Genomic DNA, 15,270 nt, shown 5'->3' with positions numbered 1-15,270 from the left:
ATGAGATTCAACCCTTTGTAGACAGTGAGTTATTTTTTTTTGTCAATAATACGAATTTAAAATAGGTCTTTATTAACTAATTACTACGTTATAAAAACTAATTGGCAATTTTATATCATAAAACAAATCCTTAACAGTAAGTAAATTGTTTCAACTATATATGACAAGTTAAATATCCCTACAAACATTATAAGAAACAAAAACGTTCAGATTTTCCCTGTTTTTTCCTTTTTCCCTCCCAAAATACCATAAAATCAAGGCATTATTCCTGGATGTTTTTGTTAATAGGACGTTTTTAGTTGATCAGTGTAGTGAAATGTGCTTAGAAAATGTTAAGATTTGATAATCAGATGAGAAATTTTTACGTTCACACTCCCTTTAACTAGTTTTGTAATATATTTACAGCCAATTTTCATATAAACAATGAAGGTTTAGTATTCACTACAAAAAGGATTTGAAACTTGGATTGATTGTTTATTATATACTAGTTGCTTTGCCCCAAGAGGTAATAAAAAAAAATAAATAAAAAATTGGAGCTGCAATTACTAATTTCGAACTGATTAAAAAAATTTAGATTTTTTTTTTGGTGTGTCCCATCCCCCAAGAAAATAGCCAAAAACCACCACAGGACCAGTAGTTATATTCCCCGAAGAGTAAAATCCAATCAGTTCAGTGGTTACCGAGATCTTAAGGGACAGACGGACGGACAGACATCATTCTACTTTGTATTATAGATTACATTTTGTTTAACAACACCCTTATTTATATTTTGTTAAAAGCGAAGCTTTTCAATGATTACTTTAGTTCCGTCCGTCCATCCGGGAAAGTTAGCTATTTTCGTTAATTTAAACAGGTTAGGATTGTCCTGTTAATTTCAAACTTTGCATGATGATTCCTATAACAATTGAGTATGATTAAGAAAGAGTAGCAGCTCTATGATTGATACCAGAAAGTTTTACGTCTATTTAAAAATGCTGAATCTTTTACTTTAAAAACAAATTTAAATTTTACAATTGCCGTATTCATCTGATTTTTGGAATACGGATTTACTTAAAATTTAGTTTAGGCTTATGCATTAATATTCTGCTTATTCAGTTCTGACATTCTACAATTGTTAATGTTCGTTTCTCTTACCGTTTCAGAGATTCACTTTTATGGATGCTATCATCCTTGTTAATGTATGGATAGAGTTTGGGAACAATTTGAAATAAGTACTCTTCACTGCATTTCACTATGTGTCTGTATGCAGGTGAGACATACCTTTCACATGTTATTTTCCCTCTCGCAAAAAGGTGTTTTATTTTTGCAAAAAGCTAAATAAAATGTGTGTGTAATGCTTTGAGACAAGCTGATATACTTTGCCATATTAATTTGCGAAAGTCTGAAAATATTTAAAACAGTTTATAGAATTAGAAAGTGACGATTTCACCCTAATTTATGCATCTCTTGCAAGTTACTGGATATGAAAAATTAACTTAAATAAAAGCCCGCGCAAATTAATAAATCTTGCATTGTTTAAAGTTACTTTACATTGTGCTTTAAATCTCATTTCTTCACATTTCCTGATAAATGATAAATTATAATGTACATATTGTCCAACAAGAAAAGGGCAAATAAAAAATAAAATTGTACTTTTCACAAGATGCCTGTAGAGATTTAAGATAAGGGTAGTAGTTTTTTTTCTATATAAAACCAATCTCCTCTCCTCTTACTGGATGAACGAACTAACCAATAAATGAACTCCATATCAGCAACCTAAATTTTCCCTTTTCTACATAACCACGTGATATTGATCATTTTGTGAGAGGCAGCACTTTGCATGGTATGTATAATAATTAGTGCATTGATACTTGTCTCTGAATATTGTACAAGAGCTAATTGCATAATTTCAAGATGTGACACTGTTGTACTGAAATTGTTAGTGTTATTAACAATTTCAACAATTGGAAACAAAAATGCTCGGTCCCGCTACAAAAGACATTTATTTAGAGTCATAAAAAGGTTTCGTGATTTTCTAATGTGTATCATATCATTTTCTTCCCCTTCTGTGTCTTTAAATGACCACAAAACATCTGCTCCATGACACATTTTGTCTGTTTCTCCATGCATGAGTTTTGTGCTTCATCACTTATGAATGTTGTCATCCTTGTTCAAAATGACTTTTTGTATTTCATAAGATCAAACAAAAAAGTACGAAAATTTTGATCTTTAATCTGCTCTTTTAGTATTCGCTTTTATAGATGGTTTTTTCTATAAAAAAAGAACATATTTTATAAGGTAATCATTTATTAATTTTTGCAATATAACCATTTTTCCCACAAGCATATACACATCTGGGGGTTAAACTCAAACAGTTCACATAAGAATCTACCTAAAATTAAAAAGAAATGAATTAGTCTTCAATCACTGCAGATTGTTCAAAAATATCGGCAAATTAAATCTGGCAGCTGAGTATGTTCTAGACCCTTAGCTGCGGTTTTATTTATTAAGGCAACCTATGATGTTATAACTATTACCGCGGTTGCTGTTTTGGATTGTTTAAAAAATGCGGTTCTTTTTCTACTTTGGTGGTTTTTAAACCTGCTAAGTATTTTCAAAAAAAACCTAGGCGAAAACAACTTAAATGGCATGTCCTAAATGAAAGAAAAAGTGAACTGTAATAAAGATGATAGACAGAGGGGTAACTTATGTTGTAATACTAATTTTACTTTAATTATTTTTATGAAAAAAAGACTTACTTTCACTGATTTAGTTAAAGAATAAACACCATCTTCTCCTCTTTTCTAATAATACAAGGTGAAATTAGTTAAGAGGAGGGTAGGTTTCTGGTAGAATCCGTAAAGGTGTATGTTTTAAGGCTTAAAAATAGTAGTAGAACGATAATATTCACTCAATATGTATATTTCTTATTGAAAAGAACAATAGACAATTTTTTTTTTCAAAGTTCACATAAATTTTTATTGTTCTACCACTGATTTTAACTTATAACACAAAACCTTTACGGATTCTACCTGAAACCTACCCCTCTCTTTTATAAAAGAGGAAGTATGTCAGTGTGTCTGTCTGAAGAAAATTTATCTTGGGACCTACAAATGTAGGTTAGTAAGATGTATGAATATCTGTCTGTCCCTAATAAAAGATTAACATATGGACTAAGTTTCTTAATTGCATGAAATTTAAACAGGGTGTCTTCCTTATCTTTTGGGTTAGTGTTTCGTCAATTTTCCCATAGAAATAGTTCACTGAAAATAAATCTCCCCACGACAATTATGTAAATAGCTCTCTAAAACATAAAAACCATTTTACCAAAAGTAAATGGAATATGCTAGGGTTAAACAAAAATTAATATAAAGTGTATCTTGCTGTACTTATAATTGTCATCAAAATTTAATTTCAATAAATAAAAAACTTACCCAAAAGTTGACTTTTGCATCCCATCCCGCAGTTATCAGTGTTTTATCTGAAGGGTCCATACTTATACAGTTAACTATCATATCATGGTCCTGAACATATAAAGATGACTCAAGCTAAAATAAATCTAAATTACGGTATATTTAACCAATGGCCGATAAATTGTTGTACATCCCCAATGATGAAACACAAAATCACACCTTCTGTAGATTGAAATTAGTGGTTGAAATGTTTGAACATTCAACCCAACTCTGTAGGGGAGACCTACATTTAAAGATGAGTAAAAAATACTATTACACGTACGTTATGCTTTCTTGCCCCAAAGAAAAAAAACATAGATGAAAAGAACACTAATACCAATTTTTCCTCATAGAGGTCGTTGACAATTATACCTAGCACAGGAATATCTGGAGCCACTTGCTGAATTTAAATCTTGTGATTTTTGAAGTTCTTTGATACTGAAACTCACTTACTTTTAATGTTTGTATCTTGGTTCTTTCATTACCATCCTTATTACTCCATATATCTACCTAAACATGAATAAAATGCTTTATTAGCATCGATTTTGCTTTATTTTTAAGACGAATTCATAAGTGTGCTATGTACCTGCATTCCATTCCTGTTTACAATGGCAATTTTTGAATCATCCTTGTTGGCGACTACGGGGCATCTTCCAGCTAGATTACCTACATAAAAAATATCCTTTTCTAACAGCAGGGATATGAAAATTATCTCTACCAAAAAAGTTTCACTGCTTGATAAGGTTCATTGTTTTGGGTGAGGGCATAGAATAACTCTCCCAAGAAAAATGAACCCTGTTAAAAGTACACTCGTCCTTACAACTTTTTATAATCTTTATCGATCTAGTTTTTAAAAAATATTAGCTTTATTCGGGAGGGGGGGGGGGGTACTTAAAAATATTAAAACACCGTAAGTTTTGTAAACAATTTCCCTAATTATACTTAGGTTGTATTACTTTCAGGGATCCCCCGTCCTACAAATAACTTTGATCTCCATAAAGAAAAAGGTAATTTTGTTTATCATTATTAGAAGTGTACCTAAAAATAATAATTTTACCTTTTACTTGCACACATCGAGCCTCAAGACTGGCTTTCTAAAGTAATAAAATTTTAAATATAATTTTGGACCATAAAAAAGTATCCAATTAATTTTTTTATTGTAAAACTAAGCTGAATGCATTAAAAAGTCACTCTATAATTGTTAATTTTAATTTCATTGCGCTCTGTTTTTATGAATGTCTAAGTAAAGCTATATGCAATTTAATCTTTATTTATTGAAAAAAATATTTTAAGACTATACCTGGGGTAAAGAAGCAATAACAATATCATTATCCCTTCCAGAATATATCAGGCTTTCATCTTCATTAACGTATAAACACCAAATTTCTAAACAAAACAAGTCATGTGACAGCCAAAGTGTATGTACCAGGGCTCAGGTACCATGCATTAAGCATCGATTAATCCAATAATTACAAATACAATTTTTTGCCGGCTAACATGTGGCTCCTAAGAGCTGGCAAGTAGTTTTGTAGACATTAGATCTGTTCATGAAAATACCCTTTTTCGAATTTCAATCTTCTGCTAACCTAAAAAGTTACTTTGGGGGCCTAGAAATATTTGTACAAAATTTCAGCTCTCTATCTCTACTGGCGACCTAGCGCCAGGCATGTAAAATATCAACAGATAACGGTAGCACGGCGGTTTTAACAATATCTCAGTAATGTGCAGGTTTTCAGCTCTTCTGCATATTTCAATTTAAACACATAAGGCCAAAGATATTTTATCCAAAAAATCTTTTGTTATTGTCCCTTTTTTTCACTGTATATAGTTACAACTTATTAAGATATTATTCTCAGTTAAAAAAAAATTGGCGCTTCCAGCACCAAAACAGGCAGTTAAACTTCTGAACCCCTACTTAACCCCGGACAGACCCCCCCTCTATCTTGGCTCCTGTTACAGATAGAGACGTAAAACTTTTTTCTGGTTGTTCATGTGTATTTTTAGAGAATTACTTTTTCTAGTCATAGCGGTCAGACCGCTCCTTATCCGCTTTTTAGCGTCCAGTCGCTAAATATTAAAACAGCTGTAGAGCGGCCAATTTTAAAGCTAAGAAAACCAAATTTTATGACAAACTATTATTTTTTATAATAAAAAAATACCTTTTCTGACCATCGCCGAAAAACGACAAATAACGGAAACCGCCAATTTTGGCGGTAAAACAGCAGTTGGCGGCGCTAAATAATATTTTTATCTGTTTATAGTTAAAACTTATTAAGATATTATTCTCAGTTTAAAAAAAAATTGGCGCTTCCAGCACCCAAACCGGCAAAAACAGGCAGTTAAACTTCTGTATCCCTACATAACCCCATAACAGACCCCCCTCTATCTCGGCTCCTGTTACAGATAGAGACGTAAAACTTTTTTCTGTTGGTTCATGTGTATTTTTAGAGAAAATTACTTTTTCTAGTCATAGCGGTCAGACTGCTCCTTATCCGCTTTTTAGCAGCCAGCCGCTAAATATTAAAAAAGCTGTAGAGCGGCCAATTTTAAAGCTAGGAAAACCAAATTTTATGAGGAGCAATTATTTTTCATAACAAAAAAATGCTTTTTCTGACCATTGCCAAATAAGGACAAATAACGGAAACCGCCAATTTCGGCGGTAAAACGGCGGTTGGCGGCGCTAGTTTTATCTGTTTATGATCACAATAAAGACTACATACAAAAATTGGCTGGTCTAGAGCTGTTTTAGAATTCCACTACTGGCAGCTTAAAAACGGCAAAACTACAGGTAGGAAATAAAAAATCAGTTAAAAATCGGTCAAGGAGTGGCCAAACGGTCATGGCCTTACTATTTACGGAAGTTTATTATTACTCAAGAATTAATATATATTTATAAAAAAATTTAATTGATTTGAAGCTTACATGGACTGCCGCCACTGGCTGCGGTCAGCTGGAAACAACAGCTGATTTTAAAAAAAATTTAATATGTCATGTAGGCATGTAAGATAAGCTTAATTTTACAATTTTAAGTCCATTAGTAAAAAATAAATACACTGGAGCCATTCAAAGTTATTTGAAGACTAGGAGGATTATATCCTGCTGGATCATACCTGGACACCTAATTTTCATCTTATTTTTTACTAAGGTTGATTAAATATTACAAAAGTAATTACAAGAGAGTTGTCCTTACTTCTGATCTTAGAGCTTTGTCTTTATGGATGTTGTCATCCTATTTTTTGTCTGTATTTAATCACTTATTAATGTTGTCATCATTGTCATATTATTTGATAAAAATATTAATGCTTTAAAAATAAAATTTATAGAGAAGATCATCTTGATGTTTTTAATAATTAGATTTGTATATTTTGATTTTGTTGTTAACCCTTTGTAGACAAATTGATAATATTTCTAAATGTTATTTTTTTTTAATTGTCTGCGTCTGGCATCTGACTAAAATAAAAATCTATTACATTAGTTTAAACAATTAACTGTCTTGACCCTTTCCAGACCTTAATCAGCCAATTTTTGTATGTAGTCTTTTATTGTGATCATAAACAGATAAAAATATTAATTGGCGCCGCCAACCACCATTTTACCGCCGAAATTGGCGGTTTCCGTTATTTGTCGTTTTTTGGCGATGGTCAGAAAAAGCATTTTTTTTGTTATGAAAAATAATTGCTAGTCATAAAATTTGGTTTTCCTAGCTTTAAAATTGGCCGCTCTACAGCTTTTTTTTAACTGACAATAATATCTTAATAAGTTGTAACTATAAACAGATAAAAATATTATTTAGCGCCGCCAACCGCTGTTTTACCGCCAAAATTGGCGGTTTCCGTTATTTGTCGTTTTTCGGCGATGGTCAAAAAAGGTATTTTTTTATTATAAAAAATAATAGTTTGTCATAAAATTTGGGTTTCTTAGCTTTAAAATTGGCCGTTAAAAAATAATAGTTTGTCATAAAATTTGGTTTTCTTAGCTTTAAAATTGGCCGTTTTACCGCCAAAATTGGCGGTTTCCGTTATTTGTCGTTTTTCGGCAATGGTCAAAAAAGGTATTTTTTTATTATAAAAAATAATAGTTTGTCATAAAATTTGGTTTTCTTAGCTTTAAAATTGGCCACTCTACAGCTGTTTTAATATTTAGCGGCTGGACGCTAAAAAGCGGATAAGGAGCGGTCTGACCGCTATGACTAGAAAAAGTAATTCTCTAAATTTACACATGAACACCCAGAAAAAAGTTTTACATCTCTATCTGTAACAGGAGCCGAGATAGAGGGGGGGTCTGTCAGGGGGTTAAGTAGGGGTTCAGAAGTTTAACTGCCTGTTTTTGCCGGTTTTGGTGCTGGAAGCGCCAATTTTTTTTTAACTGAGAATAATATCTTAATAAGTTGTAACTATATACAGTGAAAAAAGGGACAAAAAAAGATATTTTTTAGGCCTTTTCAAAAGGCAGTTTTGAAATCCCGTTATTTCAAAAAAAAAATTAAAATGCTTAGAGAATGGCTTGGAAGGTGAATTTAGGTGTTCTGCATATTTCAACTTAAACACATAAGGCCTAAGATATGACATCCCAAAAATCTTTTGTCAAAGTCTACTCTACACCTAGCGCTGGCGATTTCATTTTTCACAGGTATAAAATGCATGATTTTAGAAAACTGACTGGCGCTAGGTCTAGAGTAGACTTTAACAAAAGATTTTTTGGATAAAATATCTTTGGCCTTATGTGTTTAAATTGAAATATGCATAAGAGCTGAAAACCTGCACATTACTGAGATATTGTTAAAACCGCCGTGCTACCGTTATCTGTTGATATTTTACATGCCTGGCGCTAGGTCGCCAGTAGAGATAGAGAGCTGAAATTTTGTACATATATTTCTAGGCCCCTAAAGTAACTTTTTAGGTTAGCAGAAGATTGAAATTCGAAAAAGGGTATTTTCATGAAAAGATCTAGTAGACATCTATTCAATTTGTAAATTTTGCATCTGTAGCTGCAAGCTACACCAATATTATAATAAAAAAAATAGCGGTTAAAACAATCAAATCTAAACTTAGAAACTATTAAGTAGGCATAAAAAAGTATTTTACAATTTACCTGTAAAATATTCTTGTTTTAATTCTAATTTTAAATCTGCAGTCCACCTAAACATATAAACTTTAACTTTAAATTTTTTTTGTCACTTCAATAGAAAAAAAACTCTATCCATTGCAGGTTTTCGTCTATTTTTTGAGAAGTGTGTAAACCTACCAAAAAGAAATATCAAATACAAATATTTACATTTTTTCTTCAGTACTTTGTGAAGATGATTTAAGTCCCTCCACAGATTATGACGTCATACGATAGAATAGCCAATGAGAGGCCAGCATAAATTTTACCATTGGTGTATACTGGCTTCTTATTGGCTATTCTATCGTATGACGTCATAATCTGTGGAGGGACTTTAATCATCTTCGTACTTTTTACATCCACCACCCCCTTCCTTCCCTAAAAAAATGCTAGTTTTAAAAACATTAATACTCAACTTAACAGATCCTATTGACTTATGCATAGTTTTTAAATATACTGACCTCCTAATAATATATATCCTTATTTCTCGTATTCATTTAAATCCGGTGGATAGGAACCGGTTCTCATCCATACGAAAAAACTATGTCTAGCATCGTATTATATCCAGTTTTCTACGAATATAGAAATGTACAATCATAAGATTAAAACCAGTTTTTTTAGCCCGCGCCTTCGGCATCTCGGGGCTAAAAAAACTAGTTTTAATCTTATAATTGTACATTCTATATCCGCGGAAAGCCGTTTATAATACGATGAAAGAAATAACTGTTACTTACCTACAAATAGAACCTAATTCATCGCCAGCATATAAATGATCCCCTCTCCAAAATAATTTCCTAAACAGAAAATAATCCTTTTAGTTATGGCACGGATCAATTAAAGGGTAAACACATAAACCAGCATTTTTCTAATTTCTAAACAAATGGGCATACAAACGTCAATTTTAAAGATTAAAGAAGGTGTATCAACTTTTTTTTTATAGCTAGCCGGTTCTTTCAGTAAGTAGTAGATGTAAAATTTTTCATAGAATTCAGATATGCAATCGGTTTTTTTGTAGACCTCTTATTTTTTAAGTAATTTAAGTTTTTTAAAAAAATAATTAAGTCGGTTTTAAGGTACTAAAACGCAACAAAATAAAAGAAGAAAATGGCCAGTAAGAACAAAAATAGTAAGATCTTTAATTTGACACCTTACTTTTAAAATTCTGTTGAGTAATTATTGAAAAAATCTATTTTTTTAACCTCGGTTTAATAAAAACTTTAGACCTGAATATTTTCTCAAACAGACATAAAAAACATGGGTTCATATATACCTTTAGAATCAGAAAAATATTACGAATCCATTGTAAGCAAAATTGAAAAAAAGTAAAAAAATATAAAAATTAAAAAATGGCCAATTGTATTTTTTGTTCTGGCAAAACTATCGTCTTCCCTTTTTTACCCCCTCTTTACCCCCTCTATACCCCCTTCCCATTTTTATACTCAATTCAAAAGTTAAGACGTTGCCTGTACAATATAATATTTTCATATAATTCCTTTTTTTGTAGTTTATATACTATATTGTAAACTTTTTTTTTCAATTTTGCTTACAATGGATTCGTAATATTTTTCTGATTCTAAAGGTATATATGAACCCATATTTTTTTACTTGTGAAATGATAAAATTGAGTTCAAAGTTTTTATTCTCGTGGGTTTAAAAAAATCGATTTTTTCAATAATTACCTGACAGAATTGAAAAAGTAAGGTGTCAAATTAAAGATCTTACTATTTTTGTTCATAATGGCCATTTTCTTCCTTTTTTTTGTTGCATTTTAGTACCTTAAAATCGACTTAATTTTTTTTTTAAACTTAAATTACTTAAAAAATAAGAGGTCTACAAAAAAACCGATTGCATATCTGAATTCTATGAAAAATTTTACATCTACTACTTACTAAAAGGACCGGCTAGCTATAAAAAAAAAAGTTGATACAACTTCTTTTAAAAAATTGGTAAGCAAAATAGGTAAATGACTATTAGATTATTCAATAAAATCGCCGCTAGTCTCAATTACAGACTCTACCCGCCCCCTGAAGCGCTCAAAGGCCCTGGTCCCCATGTCAATGTCAAACCTAACAAATTTCTTCTTGATAGTGGCAATGAGTGAGGTTAAGTTTATTATAGGTCTCAGACTTTTGTCTGTTTATGGGGAGGAATAAAATTTTAGAAGAAATTTACTTTTTCATTTTGAATCTAAAATATGAGGTGTATAGGTCTACCTCCCTGAAAATTAGTTATTACCATGGAAAAGATTTTCTAATCATCCATACAAGTGATTACCTGACATTAGCAGGTGAGTCCTCTAAACTACCAACCTCTCCAACTCCTGGCAAACCTTGTCCCTTTCCAGATGGACCCTAGAATAATGATGATAGTAGAAAGAAAGTAGTTGGTAAAGTAGGCAGGGATCTAAAGGGATAAGACAATAACCGATAAATTGATTTACATCCCAAATGATAATATTCAGAACTGCCAATTATACCATTTGTACAACCAATAATTAAAATTCAATAAAGGTACCAACGAATTAGAAAATGATTTTATAAAACTTTGGAGACCGCTGAATGTCCCCTCCATCCCTGGTAATAGGATCAAAAACAAAAGGAAAATTAAAATCGAGGTAAACTTAAGGAAATATGAAAAAACGTAAAATTAAGTCAAAATTACTTTTGAAAAACACCAGCATAGTTATCAGAGAAAACATATATATGTAAAGCTTTGGATAAATTTGACTCTTTCTTAATAATCTATGGCACTTATACAATAAAAAAACAAACCGTTTGAGTAGCTGAATTTATTAATTGGGCATGTTTTGATTGCAAATCTATTCTCCATTGTAATATCTGACCATCTAATGAACAGCTGTATATGTCTAAATACAAGAATATTAATAGTCATAAGCTTATAAGATGTTTCTGAATATTTTTTGATCCTTTAGCCTCAGTGAAATGTCGTCGTTTGCAAACAATTATCAAAAAAAGAACTTAAGCTTTGAAATTTAATGATAGTGCAGTAAAACATTTTTTTAGATTTAAAAATGAAGAGTACACTGTAATCCTAAATTCCTAATATAAATACTCGTACGGGTTTTATCTAAATCTTTAGATTTTAATAAATAAAGAAATAGTTATTACAGAAGAATAATTACACTAAAGATTGTAAAATTACTACAGTAATATATTACCTCCATTATTAGGATTAACAGCTAGGTCATATACAACTTGCTCATGAGCTTTCCAACTGAAGACTGCGTTTAGATCTACAGTATACACCTAAAGGTATATAAACAAGGATGACAACATCCATAAAAGCGAAGCACTGAATCGGTAGGACAAACGGACATTAACACTTGTATGGTATCTGAACTGAATAATCAGAATTTAAAAGTATTAGAGTCGAAGCAAAATTGTAAGTAAAATTGTTGAAAAAAACTAATGTTTATGGACATACTTACACTTTTGGACTTGATTATAGAGTTGCTTCGCTTATAATATTGTTCGTTGTTGTCCCAGGAATCAATATACCAAAAATCAGATCAAACGGATAATTAGAACACTTGAAAATTTGTTGTTAAAAAAGTAGAAAAATCAACATTTTAAAATGAATGTACGGACATTCTGGTAATGATTATAGAGTTGCTACGCTTTCTAAATCGTGCCCAACTACTACAGGAATCATCATGCAAAGTTTGAAATCGATAGGACAATTCTAACATGCCTAAATTAACGAATAAAAGCTATCTATCTCGGACGGACGTACGGACGGACGGACGTACGGACGGACGTACGGACGGACGGACGGACCGACCCTAATTATAGAAAAGCTTCGCTTTTAAAAATTTGAAGAAAGACATATCTTAAATGGAACCCAATTTTACAAATGAGATACCCTTTTTTCGAAAAACAAGGATTTCCCTTTTTTTTAGCGAAACTTGTCTATAATTAGGATATGTCCGTCCGTCCGTACCGGATAGCTCTTATCATCAATTTAAGTATGTTGTAATTGAATTCAAACTTTGTCAGAATGACCGTTCGTCTATTTAAAACATGTTGATTTGTCACTTGTTTGACAACAATTTTTTATGTGATATAATTATTCTATTTATCCGGTTTTTGGAATACTAATTCTTAGGACAAGAAAGTACAACATAAGAGCATAGCATCTCATTATCTAGTCATAACTGTCATTAATGGTGCCTGTTTTTTAAACAATGTTATACTTTTTTACTCGTACTTTGTATCTTACCGACTTATATAACAGTGCAGTGTTATGCATCCTTTTTAACATCTCTAGTACGATACAGTGGGATATAGACACTAACATAAGTTTACCTTTATATGACCATGGTCGCCTCCAGTGTAAATATATCCATTATGAAAAACACAGCTTATAATATCACAAGTGTGTAGCTCTTCTGTGCAGATTTTATCTAACATTTTACTTCAAATCTTAAATAATTTTGTCTCTCTTTTACTTGTGCGGTGATTACTTTATTTTGTTTACTTGAACTTGTTGTAAACTTAGATATTATAGAAAGAATTTATTATATGTTTTTGGCTTTTTTTATGGAGATTAAAGACAAATTATCCTGAAAGGCTTATAACATTTTAATATTTTTTTGGCAAAACCATAAGTTTTACCAGCTTGTTAACATTATTTTAGTTATTACTTTACAGTTTGACTTTTTCATAGCAGTCAATATAAAATTTAAAAGATATTCATATATGAAAATTTATTCATTACTCACATAATAACAAATTATCTTGTGTTAAAAAGAAATAATAAAAAAATATCCAATTTTAGATAACTTCACATTCAAATAACTTAAGATATTTGGGCCTTAAAATAATGATTTGTCTCGCCTAGAAAATGTAAACACATAACAAGAAAATACTACTAAAACATTCTCGATTCTTTCATTTTATACCCAGAGACACTAATAGATATAACAGAATAGATATACATTGGGCTTACTGTATACTAATATATGATCACATATCTCTTTAATATTTTTATTAAGCAAAGATAAATCTGAACTTAATTTGAAGTTATGGAAGTATTAAAGATATTTTTATAAAAGATGTAGGATGTATATTTTGTTTCTGTTTTTCTATTATTTGTCCATTGGACTGATTAATCCTTCTATCGGCTTCATTATTTTTTTTTATTATTTTACACGCCCCCCTGCCCCCCCCCCCCCCTGTTAAATATAATTATTTTAATTATATTGTTAAAGTATTTGGAATCAAATCGTAAATCTATTTTTAATATCTATTCTCAAAACTAAAAGCACTTTCGTCTTTTCTAGTTATTTCTTAAGGAATATAACTGCACATTAAGATACTAACTAAATAATAGAGTCTAATGTAATCTCACTTCAAATAACATCTGAAGACCCGAGTAATCCATATGGGCAGCGCGCCAATTTTTTCTATAGATTTTGCTTACGTTATTTCATTTTCATAATAAGTTCGAGATTTTTCCTCTGCTTTCGATTTGCTTCTAAAATTTATCTAATTATTATATACAACAGGCTAAATGTATTTAATATAAAATATCCAGGGTAGGCAGCCGCGCGTCAGCCGCCTCTAAGCCTCAGAGAATTGTCAACCTTTTACAATTTTAAAATTCAGTTGGAAGTCGAAACCTGACCCAACCATGACAATCCCTCTTTTGAAAAAAAAGTTTTTATAGCATCCAAACGGTTTAACTTGAGGTTGGTCGCGACTGACGTGCGGTTGTCGATTCCCTAAAAAAGTACATGGGCGTCATCTTAGAATTTTATTTCAATTTTGATTTCTCTTTGGAGGTTATAAATAGATGCCCTGTAAAGGAGAACAATATCGGTGGTTGGCGAGATCCTTCAATACAGACAGAAAGACATCATTTTACTTTTATATAAAGAAGATAAAATTCTACATGTGTCTAAATATTACATTTAAATCATTTAGTTAAGCAACATAATTTTTTCTATGCAAAAATGAGAAAAGGATAGGTGGGGTGTTATCCCCCCCCCCCCCTTTCCATTCTCACCAGATTGTCTTAGACAAACATCATAATTTTATGGAGAGTTCATTCCTTCCATTGCATAAAAATAAAATAAACGGAATACACTATTTCTTCTTTTTTTCTCGAAAAAAATCACGAAACCTATTGTTCATTTAATAAATTATCACTCCTGACATTTCAGTGCAGCTATTCTTTGAATAGAACAGCGTTTATCATTCGTCTTGATTGATGGGACGTATCTCTCCCTTTTATCTTAGCCTCTGATATAGATAGAGGCCTAAAAAAGTTTATGTGTTTCCCTGTCTTATAAAAAAAAACCATTTTAACACTTTATACGAAGAGGTAAGGAATATGAAAATAACCTAAAACCATTCCAAGACTTAAATCTAAAAAATTAGATAGCCTAAAACTATGTAAGAACCCGGGTAAAGCTTCTATAAAATTGAGTAGTCTATAAGTTTAGCATTTATCGTAATCTTAAGCTACAGACAAAAAGGGTTGTGGGGAAAAAGGTGGGTCCGGCTTTCTGGCATATCTCAAATTTGGCGAACTTAAAACTTTGCAACGCCTAGATAGAAATTATTTTTTTCTATTTAGAATATTTACATTCTATATTTAAATGCACTAAAAATTATTAAAGGATTATTATTTTGTATATCAAAAACATTAATTTGATTTTAAAAATTAGCGGTTGTATCGGAGACAACTTCGCAGGAAACTAAATAACATTCGT

General features: G+C 31.2%; 1 protein-coding gene across 2 annotated transcripts; it reads right to left on the bottom strand.

The window, feature by feature from the left end:
- Positions 1 to 2,268: 2,268 nt before the first annotated feature.
- Positions 2,269 to 13,410, bottom strand: LOC145320354 (uncharacterized). Of its 2 annotated transcripts, none has more exons than XM_080162770.1 (13): positions 12,860 to 13,410; positions 11,713 to 11,800; positions 11,306 to 11,400; positions 10,809 to 10,885; positions 9,269 to 9,328; positions 8,523 to 8,569; positions 4,732 to 4,817; positions 4,489 to 4,525; positions 4,018 to 4,097; positions 3,885 to 3,941; positions 3,414 to 3,503; positions 2,735 to 2,783; positions 2,269 to 2,367 (listed from the first exon to the last, which is right to left on the bottom strand). In XM_080162770.1, exons 1-13 carry the CDS (start codon positions 12,962 to 12,964, stop codon positions 2,282 to 2,284), a joined length of 957 nt encoding a protein of 318 aa, XP_080018896.1. In that variant the 5' UTR covers positions 12,965 to 13,410; the 3' UTR covers positions 2,269 to 2,281. The 2 variants fall into 2 exon arrangements, with proteins under 2 accessions (XP_080018896.1, XP_080018895.1); XM_080162769.1 differs by having other exon boundaries at positions 2,269 to 2,371; positions 2,739 to 2,783.
- Positions 13,411 to 15,270: the final 1,860 nt, after the last annotated feature.

The sequence above is a fragment of the Acartia tonsa genome, chromosome 5, assembly GCF_053477335.1.
Source record: "Acartia tonsa isolate MP-2025a chromosome 5, ASM5347733v1, whole genome shotgun sequence".
Classification (NCBI taxonomy): Eukaryota; Metazoa; Arthropoda; class Copepoda; order Calanoida; family Acartiidae; genus Acartia; species Acartia tonsa.
The sequence above is the reverse complement of the archived record's forward strand: the minus strand, read 5'-3'. Positions and strand labels throughout refer to the sequence as shown.